The sequence below is a fragment of the Octopus sinensis genome, linkage group LG2 (assembly GCF_006345805.1).
Source record: "Octopus sinensis linkage group LG2, ASM634580v1, whole genome shotgun sequence".
Lineage (NCBI taxonomy): Eukaryota > Metazoa > Mollusca > Cephalopoda > Octopoda > Octopodidae > Octopus > Octopus sinensis.
In genome coordinates, this window is record NC_042998.1 from 185301146 (window position 1) to 185315805 (window position 14660).

General features: G+C 38.1%; 1 protein-coding gene across 1 annotated transcript in view; it reads right to left on the reverse strand.

Moving 5' to 3' along the window:
* Positions 1-5306: 5306 nt before the first annotated feature.
* LOC115232424 overlaps positions 5307-14660 on the reverse strand; it is a 47544-nt gene continuing 38190 nt past the window's right edge. The window contains exons 15-17 of the mRNA XM_029802288.2: positions 13321-13423; positions 8574-8640; positions 5307-6411 (exon numbers count right to left, since the gene is read on the reverse strand). Coding sequence (XP_029658148.1) covers positions 6299-6411; positions 8574-8640; positions 13321-13423 — 283 coding nt within the window. The 3' untranslated portion in view covers positions 5307-6298. The remainder of the gene's footprint in view (positions 6412-8573; positions 8641-13320; positions 13424-14660) is intronic.

Here is a 14660-nt window from a genome sequence, read left to right on the forward strand (position 1 = left end):
GGAGTTCCCCCGATGCGCTGTGGAAGTATTTGGAGAATGAAGAATATACTTGTAAATCGTCAGAGATCTATTTCTTCTTCCTCAGTCACTTATGTTATTCTCAGACACTTTTGAAATACTAAAAGACTAGTCATTCAGTACAATTTAGGCATTTAAGCTAATGGCTGAGCTGAAAAGAAAATTTGATGAGGAGAGGAGAAACACTTCCATAACAATTTGTACCATACTTTTGTGAGGATTTTGTGAAACAGTCACGGCCATGAATATGATGTGGTTGACTTATAATGAGGATTATGGAGTTATAGAATCACTTAACAGTACTTCTGAGATGGTAGATAGCTATAGTCAAGAAATCTATCGTAAATTATTCAATATTTCTAAGATCTCTTTTAGAAACCTGAAAAAGATGGGGCTTATTTCTTCTTGTTTCCATTATAGCAATGCTCGAGAGAAATCATTAGCAGGTGGACCCAATCAAAACAGAACTCCAAATATGTAACAATTTCGCTGAAGAGTATCCAGCTACGAAGAAAAGGCTGTAGGCCAACACAAAATCTAAGGGGATGGTACCCAAGGAACAGAAATATATTTGCAAATAAAAAGTGGTCACTGTGAAAAGAAAGTTCAGCTCAACCTTTGTATAACTAGGATATATTTTACAAATTACAGAAAATGAATAATTGAATAGGGAAAGGGCTCTGGAGAAAAATCGCTGATTAATGATTAAATAGCTTGGATTTGATATATTTATATTTGCGAAAACAGTAACTTATTAGAATGTCGGTTTAATAAAACAACCAAAGATAAAATACTTATCTGTTGTCTTTACAATAGGTTAAAATTTTATTTAAAAAAGACATTTTTGATTTGCTATTCACATACATACAAGTATATATGCATGGGGTACGGTGCATATGTGTTTATTTGCATATATATATATAAATATATGTTTATGCTAAGTATTTGGATAAGTATATGTATATATTTTTACATCCTCTCTATTTGAGAGTTTCGTAGATAGTGATCGAAACCGGTTTGACTGATTTTGAGTTGGATTTTTTAGGAATATTTTAAGTGAATTCAGAAATAAAAATAATGAATGACAGGTTAAAATTATGTAATTTATTTTTGACTTTATTGTTTTGTGTATGTATGTAGAACAGAATCTAATTATATACACATATCTAATGTACAAACAGCTGTGGACTTATAACACCTTTCTTCCACCCCTTTAATTTTTTCTGTCGTTTGTACTCTGTATAAGTTGAACCTATTAATATAAATATCTATATATTTAGACTTAAAGTAAAAATTTGACTTTATTTTGAAGCATAAGCGCGGATATTTGCATACGATCGTACGAATTTGTTTCGTGGGGGTATGTATAAATATTTGTGACAATATTTCTTTGAATATTGTGCTGAGGATGAGACATAAGCTATTTTAATGCTTTAATCTCGAAATTGGACCAATGCACAATTGACTGTGGAGTTTTATTTTGTATTTTTCATTTGCTCGTCTACAACCTGTATTTTTGCAAGAGCTAAAGGTGGTTTTATAACGTTTGGGGGCTTATTCAGACATACAGGAGCAGGGTTTTTTCCTGTCCCCTTGTATAATTATATGATTTACATATATAATTATTTTAGTATATATTTATATTAAAATATTCATCATCCGAATGTATCCACCTTTTGCTTTCTCTCGTTTTGTATGTATACATATATACATATTTTGTATTTCATACCCAAATTAATATATTTAATACACTGGTGAAAATAATTTAAGACCGATGATAAAAGTTCTATTTCCTACAAAATATTTTCTTACTAACACCATACAAATTATTTTTATCTTTTACACATTATGCAGAATTTATTTCTCTTTCGAATGATGCAGACAATAACTGTTTTTATACAACTTGAAGAATTCTAATGCTAAATTAATATAAACGTTTCAAATTTACCGGCAAAATTAGTTTAAGACCGTATCATTATAATATTATTTAAAGCTTAAGATTGTAGCAAAAATGAGCAACAAGAACGAAATACATATTAGTACTTTGTACCGTAGCCTTTATTCTTAATAACGGCTGAACAACGCCTCAGCATTGAATTCGTTAAGTGATTACAAAATTCTATGGGAATGTTTTGCCATATTTCATTGATATAATCGAATAATTGTTTTAGATTAGATGGTTTTTTAGTATAGACTTTTTTTGGAAACATAATTCCATAAGTTCTCGATCGGATTCAGGTTCGGGCTCTGGGGAGACCCGATTACGTCAATATTATGGTGATCAAAAAGTTCCATATCCTTTTTGACTTTGTGCACAGGATTATTGTCCTGCTGATAAATAGCCCCCGGAGGCATCTGGTGAGTCAAATGTGGCACAACATTATCCTTTAGTAGATTCATATAACTTACACTACCTAGCTTTCCATCAACTTTAACTAGAGGACCAACACCAAAGGTACTAAATGCCGCACACACCATCACACCCCCATCCCCGCTTGCGCCGTCTTTTTCACGCATTTTGGATAGAATTCTTCGGTTGGTTGACGTCTGACGTATGTTTTACCATCTGATCCAAATATACGGAAGCGTGACTCGTCACTCCAAAGGGCCCTGCACCAATCTTCGGCAGTCGATTGAGTTGATTTCTTTCGGATGTAGTCCAAATTCTCTCAAACGGTTGTGGACGGTTTGTGGTGTCAAAATAACACCATTCTCGTTGGACATTTGTTTACAAATGTCAACGGTTGTCAGCATTCGGTTGCCTTCCGAAAGTCGGTGGATTCGACTGTCCAACTGCTCCGTCGTTTTTCTTGGGTCGCCAGTCCTTGGCCGATCATTATTTTGACCAGTCTCCGAGTATAACTTCCACGCTTGCACGCAAGCCATTTTACTGCACTTTAGTTGCTTGCTGATGTTCGAAAAGGTAACTTTTTGCTGGTGGAGTAATATGATTTTTGCTCTCGTGACTGGACTGAGGCTACGTTGTTTTCCCATTATTAATCAATTGTATAATAATGTTAAATTATAACACTATATAGTGCAATTTCTTTCATGTAGATTTCTCTTATGTGGTATTGTTGAGCGCACCCACAGGCTTAATTTATCACTTAGATGTAGTTCCTATGTCTGCTGATTGTTCAGCGTGGTAGCGGCAGCGACAGCCGCAAAAGAGAGTATATCTGCTGAGAGCTTTTCGGTGCAATTCAAAAATCACATGCTCCCACATGCTTCTCCGTGACAAGGTTAGGGCCTGGACTCTTCCAAACAGATGCGTGACATATCAGTTGAATTAGCCCTTCATTTACTCGACAAATGTTTTGTCGTCAATACTGCACATCCCCGTCTTTTGTGGAAAGGAAAAATTAGAAACCTTTTCTGACCACATGTTTCAATATGTTCGCTCAATGGAATTTGGCGAAAATTAGTGTCCCGGATTTGTTGTCTGTGGACTCGTGAGCGTTCCGATAATGCATTCCCTGTCTCGCCAATGTATGATTTATCGTAATTAGGGCCTTTAATGCAGTAGATCAAATTTCTGCTTTTGCAGTTCATATCTGTATTTGCGAAAATCTGTCCATTTTACATTCTAATAGATTTACCAGAGTGTGTGTGTGTGTTTTTGCATGTGTTTGTGTGTACCTCTCTCGCCTTGTGTGTGTGTATGGGTTTTTTTGCAACTATGAACTGTGTCTGTATGTATGGATGTGTATTTCCATGTGTGGACATGTGTCTCCTTATGTGTCTTTGTGTGAAGTGTGTGTGTATATATGGTCATGTGTTTCAGCCTTCATTTGTATGTGTGTGAGCGTGTGCTTGTCTGTTCAAATAACCTATGTACCTATCCGTCTGCATGTCTATCTGTTTACATTCATATCCATACGCTTACATACATGTGCATATACATGTACACACACTCACACATACATACATCTATCTACATAACAGCCCACTAACTATTCTACTCTACCTGTGGGTCTGGGGGCATAATATCTACTACGTATATTTCCTATTAAGTACTGGTGATGTTTCATTTATGGGGACGTACTCATGTATTTCTCTGAGTGTTGGGTCTTTGGGGTGCTTGGATAAAATGCAGATGTTGGTAGAGTATAGAGGACTGGTTTTTTTTTTGTCATCATATTGTCTTAAATGTTCATTTAGTCATTCTGCAATGCTCCTAGACGTCTCTCCTATGTATGTCATGTTCATACAAGCACCTTTTATGCATCTTATAAGGCACTAAAAGAGAATGACTCTCTCCAGACACAACAAAATATGCTTCAACACACATAAACTCACATAAAGAATCTTGCAAAACAAATCCAAACCGAAATCATCATCATCATCATCGTCGTTTAACTTCCGCTTTCCAGGCTAGCATGGGTTGAACGATTTTGACTGTGGGCTGGCGAACCAGATGGCTGCACCAGGCTCCAATCTTGATCTGGCAGAGTTTCTACAGCTGGATGCCCTTCCTAACGCCAACCACACCGAGAGTGTAGTGTGTGCTTTTTACGTGCCACTGGCACAGGGGCCAGTCAGGCAGTACTGGCAATGACCTCGCTTGAATCTTTTTACACGTGCCACCGGCACAGGTGCCAGTGAAGCGAAGTTGGTAACGATCACGCTCGAATGGTGCCCTTTTATGTGCCACGGGTATGGAAGCCAGTTGGCTGCTCTGGCAACGATCATGCTCGGATGGTGCTCTTAGCACCCTTCTAGCACAGGCACAAGTGCCAGTAAGGCGATGCTGGTAAATTCAGGGAAATAAATATTTTACAGTTACATAGATTACTTAGTGCAATTCTTATAACTGAGACATGAAACATACTAATTTCGTAACTCTGAAGCCCAATGTAAATAATGCACTTGCACTGTATCTAGCTAGTCTAACTCATTTATTGTAATCAGACAGCTTATCTTGTCATCAAAAGATTAATAACTATAGGTGACAGAAACAAATTAAAGGTTAAATAACAATGTGGATTAAGTTCAGAACTACTAGACCATGGGTTCATATCTGACTAGAAAAATTTGTGTTTTTATGCAGTTAATTTAGTTCTACAGGATTCAGGTTCCCTAATTGAAAATTAGGTATAACATGTATTTCTAGACAATTAATTAGCTTACATCACTTAGCATCTTACCTAGGAAGAAGATTTCTTTTTCAGATTGATGTACCATCTCTATGAATTACGTAAATTAGTATTAAGTAAATTAAGCAAATTAGTAATTAATAAATTAAACTACAAAGCAACCATCAACATATTCACAAAACAAACACAAACTGTTTATAAAATAATAGAATTGCTTTTATTTCTTTGATCAAAATTTCAAAAGTGTACGTAGCATTTGTATTAATACTGGCAACAGAAATGCAGTATTTTAGCTTAAATTTCAGCAAAAATTATATTGTTCCTTCAAAATCCTCAGAAAGGAAAGTAAGGTTATATAACATTCAAGCCATTCACAATGATATTAGTGACTTAAGTAGGTGTTAGTCTGCATCTATAAGACTTGAATTATTTTGTAAAGATTAATTAAAAAAAAAAAAGTACAATGACTTTGCCATGGGGAGTGGGAAAATCCAAAGTTTTGGACAGAGTCTTTCTTAAGGGAAAAGTTGACAGGCAAAATCTGTCAACTTTCTCTTGTTGTTGTTGTTAAGCAACAAGACGAGTAAGGGTGATGGCCAAGGGCTTAGGGGCAGGAGACCCCAGACCTTGGAAAAAAAAAAACTTTAGTCATCTTGTTGTAGTCGAGGGCTCTTTGTTGACGCCCGACACCACTGGGAGGTGGCCCTCGAAGTCGCTGGAAATGGAGATCTCCAGGTCCAAATTCTTGAACGGCCCAACTTTCTCTTGAAGAACTCTTTCCTTGATGTCAGATTTTCCAATCCCCAGAGTATGTAGCGAAATAGCTACAACTGGGAGTTGAACCAAAGTCATGAACTTAATTCTTCACCAGGAGCTTACTTACACAGAATGACAATAAAAATATAGCAATGTTTAAAAACATTTAAAAATCAAATACAAAAATAATCCTTGTTTAAGTAAGAGACAAGTGCCAAGAAATTTCCAGAATAGAAGTTAATTTTTTTGTTTTAGAGAATAAAATATGTCAAATTATGAAATTTATTTGATTGCTAAATGATTAGAAATTATTCTTTCTTTACTGGCGATGAGGGTCTTAATCAGAAGGATTATACAGGTGAATATAGTATTTCGGTATTATTTGACAGGTTTCATTATTAGATATGTTCCTGTTTACCAATTAGGTTTTACTGTAGTGTTTCTTTAATGTAGTCGTCAACCAGTTCTTCAAGTATACACAAGGAAACACAGCCTGCTTTCAACACAACATCATGGAAGTCCCGAATATCAAATTTGCTACCTGTAATAAAGAACATATCTTTTCTGAAAAAATACTGTTCAGTTAAATATGACACAAATGAATAATTATAGTATCAAATCTCAGTCATTATGACAAGGAATTCAATGCAATGGTAATTTTATTGTAACAAAGAACTAGAATTAGTAATCAAAATTTTATTTTTTTATTTTAGTTTCAGCTCATGAGGTGTGGCCATGCTGGGGCACTGCCATTAGGAAACATGAAGCTGCCGCACGCCCAGACCCGTGCGTGGAGCTCGGCGGCTGCTGCGACAGCCCATATGTGTCGGTCTCAGCCTAATATTTGCGCCGCGACCAATGCAGAAGGCCAACCGTATCATCGCGACCGGAAGGGGGGTCGAGCACAGGTGCACTGCCCTGGACCAGCCAAGCAGGCGCTGGCGGCTGCCAAACGCTGCGACCTGCGATCGCGGCTTCTTTACTTTCACGTTCATTTTTCCATGTAGCATGGGTTGAACAAATATGTTACTAAGGGATTATTTTGCAGCTAGATGACTCATCTGTCACTAAGCTTTACCTGCTTTTCAAGTATTTCATTCCATCTTCAAAGATGCAAAGCCAGTGAACGACCAGTTAACCAGAAAATGACAGCAATGTCACCACCTGTAGCTGTATGAATTTCAGAGAAGCATGAATGTACACAGACACATGTGTACACATACATATGTGTGTACACGAGAGGGTGCTGAAAAGTTCCCGGCTTTGGGTAAAAGGAAATACAGGACAATCAGTTAATTATGATTTTATTCAACATATTCCCCTCTCAGATTCACACACTTATTGCAGCATTCCTTCAGTGTTTCTAAGCCCTGTAAAAGAACTTGGACGGTTGGGCCTCCAACCAGGCCTTTCACAATACCCTTAAAGCCGGGTACTTTTCAGCACCCCGTCATACAGAATTTCTGTCTACCAAATCCCCTCACAAGGTTTTGGTCAGCCCAGAGCACTTTCCCAAGATGCTTCATAGTAGCATTAAATTCAAGACTACATGGCTAAGAAACAAACTTTAGCCATAGCTATACCTATAATATTTATCCTAATATGAGAAATTTTGACCTCTACATTCTGAGACAAAATTCCATAAGGTTGATATTACCTTTCATTGTAAAGCAGGGGGAAAAAATAAATATTACAAAATATTGTTTGCAAATTTTGGCACAAGATCAGCAAGTTCGGGAGAGAAGGAAAGTCGATAACATTGACCCCAATGCTCAACTGGTACTTATTTTCTGAACTCCGAAAGGATGAAAGGCAAAGTGAACCTCAGTGGAATTTGAACTCAGAACTTAAGGACAGACAAAATGTCACTAAGCATTTTGCCAGGCATGCTAACGATTCTGTTAACTCACCCCACTTAATATTACAAAAAAATTACAATTACCGTACATCCTCAAATATAATCTACATTTTTTCCCCAAAATTTAAAGGTCAAAATATACGAGGTTAAAAATGAAAATTATTTACTAAGCAATGTCCGAGTCTCTATTTGCTGTCTGGCAAATATTTCTTTATTTTCTGCAAACAAAATGCACAAAAAAGCTACACGTTTGCATAATGTTATATATACCATAATAATAAAGGACGTTACCATATAATTTTTACAAACCAAGGACGTTATATAGACCTCCTTGACTCAAGTTAGAGAAGGGGTGCGTATTATATACAAGGTTTAGGTTTTTCAGAGGTACAGCCCCCTATAAATCCCCTGTGAATTATACTCAAGGGCGGACTATACTCGAGGATTTACGGTAATTCAATCAATTTTTATTCAATGTAGAAGATTTATCTTCAATATTATCAGTTCAATAATATTGCTTCATAAATTTTCATCATAAATGTTGCTTTATTCAATGCTATTTCCAACCCATGTAAACATGGAAAATACACAGACGCTGACACCAACACCATTGTCCCATACCTATAGTTCCTATTCTATTTTGCCTAATTTACTGAAAAAGATCTCATCAAACTTTAAAATTGAAAATCCAAAAGACTCAAAAAAAAAATAACAGACAGACAATAAAAATATATGATTACAATGAGAAAGTAAAAGTGGACAATTCAATGGAATCACTGCAAACAAGACAAAATGAATAAATTCTATGAAAACTAAAAGACAGCAAATGGATAAGAAACATTTACCTAGAGCCTTTTCAGCTTTCCTTCGAAACTCCCAGATTTTCAGCTCTCCAATTTTGTAACCAAGAGCCTGCAAAATAAAAGATTCAGATAGATTAATATTCAGTTTTATTAGAAAGGAAAGTAATAACAAAAATTTGATAAACCTGAAAATTCAATTAAAGCAAACTAAAACATTTATTAGGAATAAAATTTATATCTGGAATTTCAAATGAATTCATAGAAATCATGTATTAGAATTATCTCCATCCGAACGTGGTCGATGCCAGCACCGCCTTGACTGGCGTCCGTGCCGGTGGCACGTAAAAACCACCAACCGATCATGGACGTTGCCAGCCTCCCCTGGCATCTGTGCATGTAAAAAGCACCCACTACACTCACAGAGTGGTTGGCGTTAGGAAGGGCATCCAGCTGTAGAAACACTGCCAAATCAGACTGGAGCCTGGTGCAGCCTCCTGACTTTTCAGACCCCAGTCAAACCGTCAAACCCATGCTAGCATGGAAAACGGACGTTGAATAATGATGATGATGATGATGATGATTGCTTTGTACTAAAACTATTGATGCCTTTCTTAAGCACAAAACTATCTTCTGCGAAAGTGCCAGAATTCACCCCATTTTTGAATGGAGACTTAAGCTCAATTCAGACTGTTAAATGAAGTTGCTGGAGACCTTGGTCAAACTCTGGCTGGAGAGGATTGGTACAGGAAAGCTATATGTCTGACAGCATTCAGTTCTTTACCATACCTCCAGAAAGAATCAGAAGTGGTTCTCAGAGAATTTCAACAACTTCTCCAATCCTAATTTCTGGCCTCCTAATTACCCCGATTGTAATCCTATGGAGTACTATGTGTGGGGCACAGTTGAGAAAGACATTAGCTGCTGTGCCTGCAACACCAAGACCGGGCTGGTGGCCAAAATCAAGGTGTTTAATGATCTTCCCAGAAATTCAGTGAGGAATGCTTGTGTAGTCTTGAGTAGACAAAGACATCTACTTGGCTGTTCCACCATTGACACAATGAAATATCGAGAATGCAGCAGCTGGAGAGAGAGACGGCTGCACTAGCAGTCCGTTCATACTCGTTTTCAGATGAGCAACGTGAAATTATGATCATGAACACAATACATTGCCCAGTCCAAGTTTTGAACCCTCAACTTTAACACTCTTAAGCCTAACACTCTTAACTAGGTCACACACCATCTACAACACGTACGCACATGCACTTACCCACAAGGGGCTAAACACGGAGAGGACAAACAAGGACAGGCAAACGGATTAAGTCGATTACATCGACCCCAGTGCGTAACTGGTACTTAATTTATCGACCCCGAAAGGATGAAAGGCAAAGTCGACCTCGGCGGAATTTGAACTCAGAACGTAACGGCAGACGAAATACGGCTACGCGTTTCGCCCGGCGTGCTAACGGTTCTGCCAGCTCGAGAAGTGCCGAATACATTACGAATTAATAAATCTAATCACAAATTCAAAATTAAGTGATTTTTTTCTTTTTTTAAATTTAGGACAATTTTGAAATAAAGCAGGCGTCAAACAATGAGTTACATTTACTAAACACTAAGGTTTCATCTTCGCACATTCAACCGTCAATTCAAATTATTGACAGGGAAATAAAAGTAGAACAATGACATGTAAGGGAGACAACTTAGTATTTACTTCAACTGAAATTGCCTCCCTTTGAATATTTTTTTTTTCATGCCGATAGCCATTGTGATTAGCGCTCTGTATAAAAAAATAGTAGAGATCGGGTTTTGTATAGAATCAATAGAATTAAGGGGAAAAAACAGAAGAATAACTTAGCAACAGCTGCAAGGCATCCTCAACTGAACAAAACTATAGTTAAAGTGTTACAGCCATAACTAACCTTGGTAGGCAATGCAATGATTTGAGGGAGATTCAGATACTATTTCAAGCACGTAAAGCAACTACATAAAAGCTTTAAAATCATCAAATCGCCTCAGTCACGCACGAAGGTCATTGAAACCAACGACTTGTGTGCTGGAGCATTGTCCTGGTGAAACAAAAACCCCTTTCATCACTTTTTCTGGGCGTTTCGTCTTGATAGCCTTTCGTATCTGTCTCAGCAACTTGACATAGTACTCTTTTGCTTGTTTCTGTCATTTAACTGTGGCCATGCTGGAGCACCGCCTTTAGTCGAGCAAATCGACCCCAGGACTTATTCTTTGGAAGCCCAGTACTTATTCTATCGGTCTCTTTGCCGAACCGCTAAGTTACGGGGACGTAAACACACCAACATCGGTTGTCAAGCGATGTTGGGGGAACAAACACAGACACACAAACATATATACATACATATATATACATATACATATATACAACGGGCTTCTTTCAGTTTCCATCTACCAAATCCACTCACAAGGCTTTGGTCAACCCGAGGCTATAGTAGAAGACACTTGCCCAAGGTGCCATGCAGTGGGACTGAACCCGGAACCATGTGGTTGGTAAGCAAACTACTTACCACACAGCCACTCCTGTGCCTTTTCTCCATTAATAGCATGGCTCTTTCCAAGGCAGTCAATAAATATGCCTTTTGCATCCCAAAAACATGATGCCACCAGCTTCCCTGCAGACTAAACTACCTTCGCCTTCTTTGGAGCAGGTGAGGAGGGGGTGTTTCTACTGAATGGATTGTCTCTTTGTCTCTGCCTCAAAGTACTGAACCCAACACTCATCCTGGCTAATCAGCTGGATCTGTCTCAATGTCAGATTTTCCCATAATGTGATCAGCCTGATGCACTTTTGGTCAAATGTCAGGAGACGTGGCATCCATCAAACAGAAACCAAAAAGAATATATATTGATCAACTTCTAGAAGACTCTGGATCTCAAGTTGAGGATATGAAAACTGCTATGGAAGATCAGGGCATCTAGCATGGAGATGCGTGGCTTAGTGGTTAGGGTGTCAGCATCATGATTGTAAGATTGTGGTTTCGATTCCTGGACTGGGCGATGCGTTGTGTTCTTGAGCAAAACACTTCATTTCACATTGCTGAGAGAAGGTGGTGAGTTGGCAGAAACGTTAGCACGGTGGGCGAAATGCATAGCTGTATTTTGTCTGCCATTACATTCTGAGTTCAAATTCCACCGAGGTCGACTTTGCCTTTCATCCTTTCGGGGTCGATAAATTAAGTACCAGTTACGCACTGGGGTCGATGTAATCAACTTAATCCATTTGTCTGTCCTTGTTTGTCCTCTCTGTGTTTGGCCCCTTGTGGGTAGTAAAAAAATAGGTATTTCGTCTGCCGCTACGTTCTGAGTTCAAATTCCAACGAGATCGACTTTGCCTTTCATCCTTTCGATTTGATCGAGGCAAGTCGCCTAACAAGATAGACAGAAAGATCTCTTAATCCTTATATTTTAGGTAATCTTTAAGCAATTGAAACTACTTAGAAAATAGTTAGGGAAATGAACCAATGTTCATTATTCAGCCCCAGAGGCAAATGAATAATGTGCTTAGAAAAACAATGAGCAAGGAGGGGAGTTTTGATTAATCTGGTATCTTAAGAACTGAAATCTTCAAAGTGATAAATTCAAAATCTGGACACTGTAATAGTGGCAGGAGGAGGAGGAAAGATGAGCAGACCAATTAAGTAGTTAACTAGTTCAGAGGAACTGAGGTTATTGAATCAATGACAAAAGATGTGGAGGTGGGGAGGGTGAGATAGAGAGGGAGAGAAGAAGAGAGTGGGGAAACTACTATATGTAAAGACTTGATATTTCTACTTTTTTAAATATTTTATTAATCGAATTTTAATTTTAAAATCTATTTTTATCTTTTACTTGTTTCAGTCATAAGACTGCAGCCAGTGTTTAGTCAAACAAATCGACCCCAGTACTTATTTATGTAAGCCTAGTATTTTTTATTGAACTACTAAGTTATGAGGATATAAACAAACCAACACCGGCTGTCATGCTGTTGTTGTTGTTAAGCAGCAAGATGGGTAAGAGTGATTAGGTGATGGTCTAGGGCTTAGGGGCGGGAGATCCCAGACCTTAGTAAAAAAAAACTTTGGTCGTCTTGTAGTTGAGGGCTCTTCATTGACACCACTGGGAGGTGGCCCTTGAAGTCACTGGAAATGGAGATCTCCAGGTCCAAATTCTTGAATGGCTGGCTGTCATGCAGTAGTAGTGGGGGAGGACAAACACAAACCCAAAGACCGACAACATACACACACACACATATTTGACAGGCTTGCTCAAAGTGTCCATCTACAATATTTACTCTGAATTTACAATATCCCAGGGCTATAATAGAAGACACTTGCCCAAGGTGTTATGCAGTAGGACTGAACTTGAAACCACATAGTTGCAAAACAACATTTCTTAATCACTTGGCCAAATGGCGAAAAAATTTATTATATCCCTCATAATATTATGCAATCAACATTTGGCGTTAGGAAGGGCATCCAGCCGTAGAAACACTGCCAGATCTGACTGGGCCTGACGAAGCCTTCCAGCTTCACAGACCCCAGTTGAACCGTCCAACCCATGCTAGCATGGAAAGCGGACGCTAAATGATGATGATAATGATGGTGATGATTACAACTATTTTTTGTAATAAATTTCAATAATTTGTTAAAATTTGTCACAATATTATTCAAATTAGTTTTTTTATATTTAAAAACAAAAAAGCAACAAAAATAATACATGAAAAGATATATTTCAATAGAATTTCATGAATAATAGAAACATTGTCTGAAAATTCCAGCTTTACCTGTCCTGGCCATGTAATATAACGATCAACTTCGTTTGAAATGGATAAGGAATCAATAGGGCAGTTTTCGTTCATATAATCAATAGCCTTCTGACGTGACCACCTGAAGATAGATAATTATTTGTAAATCATTCACAAAAACTATTACTTAAAAGACATTTTTGTATATTTAAACATACAAAAATCTATAAATGCAAGTGTACACATGTTCTTTCTCTTATATGCATATATATATATAGAGAGAGAGAGAGAGACAGACAGACAGACAGATAGACAGTAGAGAGAGAGAGATGTTTTTATATCAGAATGTCAGTTTATAATTAAGTGGTTGACATTAGAATATCGTTATAATAGAATAAAAACAGATGCACCAACAATTCATGAAACTATTTGACATGCGATGTCAAGATGCACACATATACACACGCACACACACACATATGCATACTACACACACACACACTGCTTGTGAAGACCTGTTGAGGCAAGTGAAATCGAAATCAAATTTGGTGACTGGCACCCATGCTAGCGGGATGCAAAGAGCACCATACGAGCGTGATCGTTGACAGAGCGGCTAACCGGCTTCCGTGCCAGTGGCACATAAAAGGGCACCATTTGAGTGTGATCGCTACCAGCGTCACCTTACTGGCACTTGAGCCCCATGCTAGTAGGGTGCTAAGAGCACCATCTGAGCATGATTGTTGCCAAAGCAGCTAAGCGGCTTCCATGCCGGTGGCACGTAAAAGGCACCATTCGAGCGTGATCGTTACCAGCATCGCCTTACTGGCACGTGAAAAGACATTCGAGCGAGGTCATTGCCAGTACTGCCTGACTGGCCCCCGTGCCAGTGGCACGTAAAAGCACCCACTACACTCTCGGAGTGGTTGGCATTAGGAAGGGCATATTTTAAACGTAGCTTGGCATGTCTTTTCAAACACAGCAAAATCCCAGAAGTCTTGGTCCCTTGTCATCTCCTCTGTGAGTCTCAACATCTGTAGATCCTTTCTCAGCACTTCATCCCCACATCTTCCTGGGTCTACTCCTTCCACGTGTTCCCTCTACAATTAGAGATCAGCACCACTTGATGCAAAGAATTGTACAGTACTGCTTTTCTGCACATTATCTGCATTGAGTACATAGTATAGAATTTCTCCTTCCTCCTTTTCTGCATATCCAGCATAACCACATCTTAGTTGGTAATAATAGTTTTCTCTTTTGCTAATACTTTCATCTGTGCATAATTGAATCTAGGGCTTCTCCAATCCAAACATGTACGAAGGTGGGCTGTAAAGTTCATAGGTTGACTATGAACAAGTAATGCTAGAGCTATGAAAAGTTGT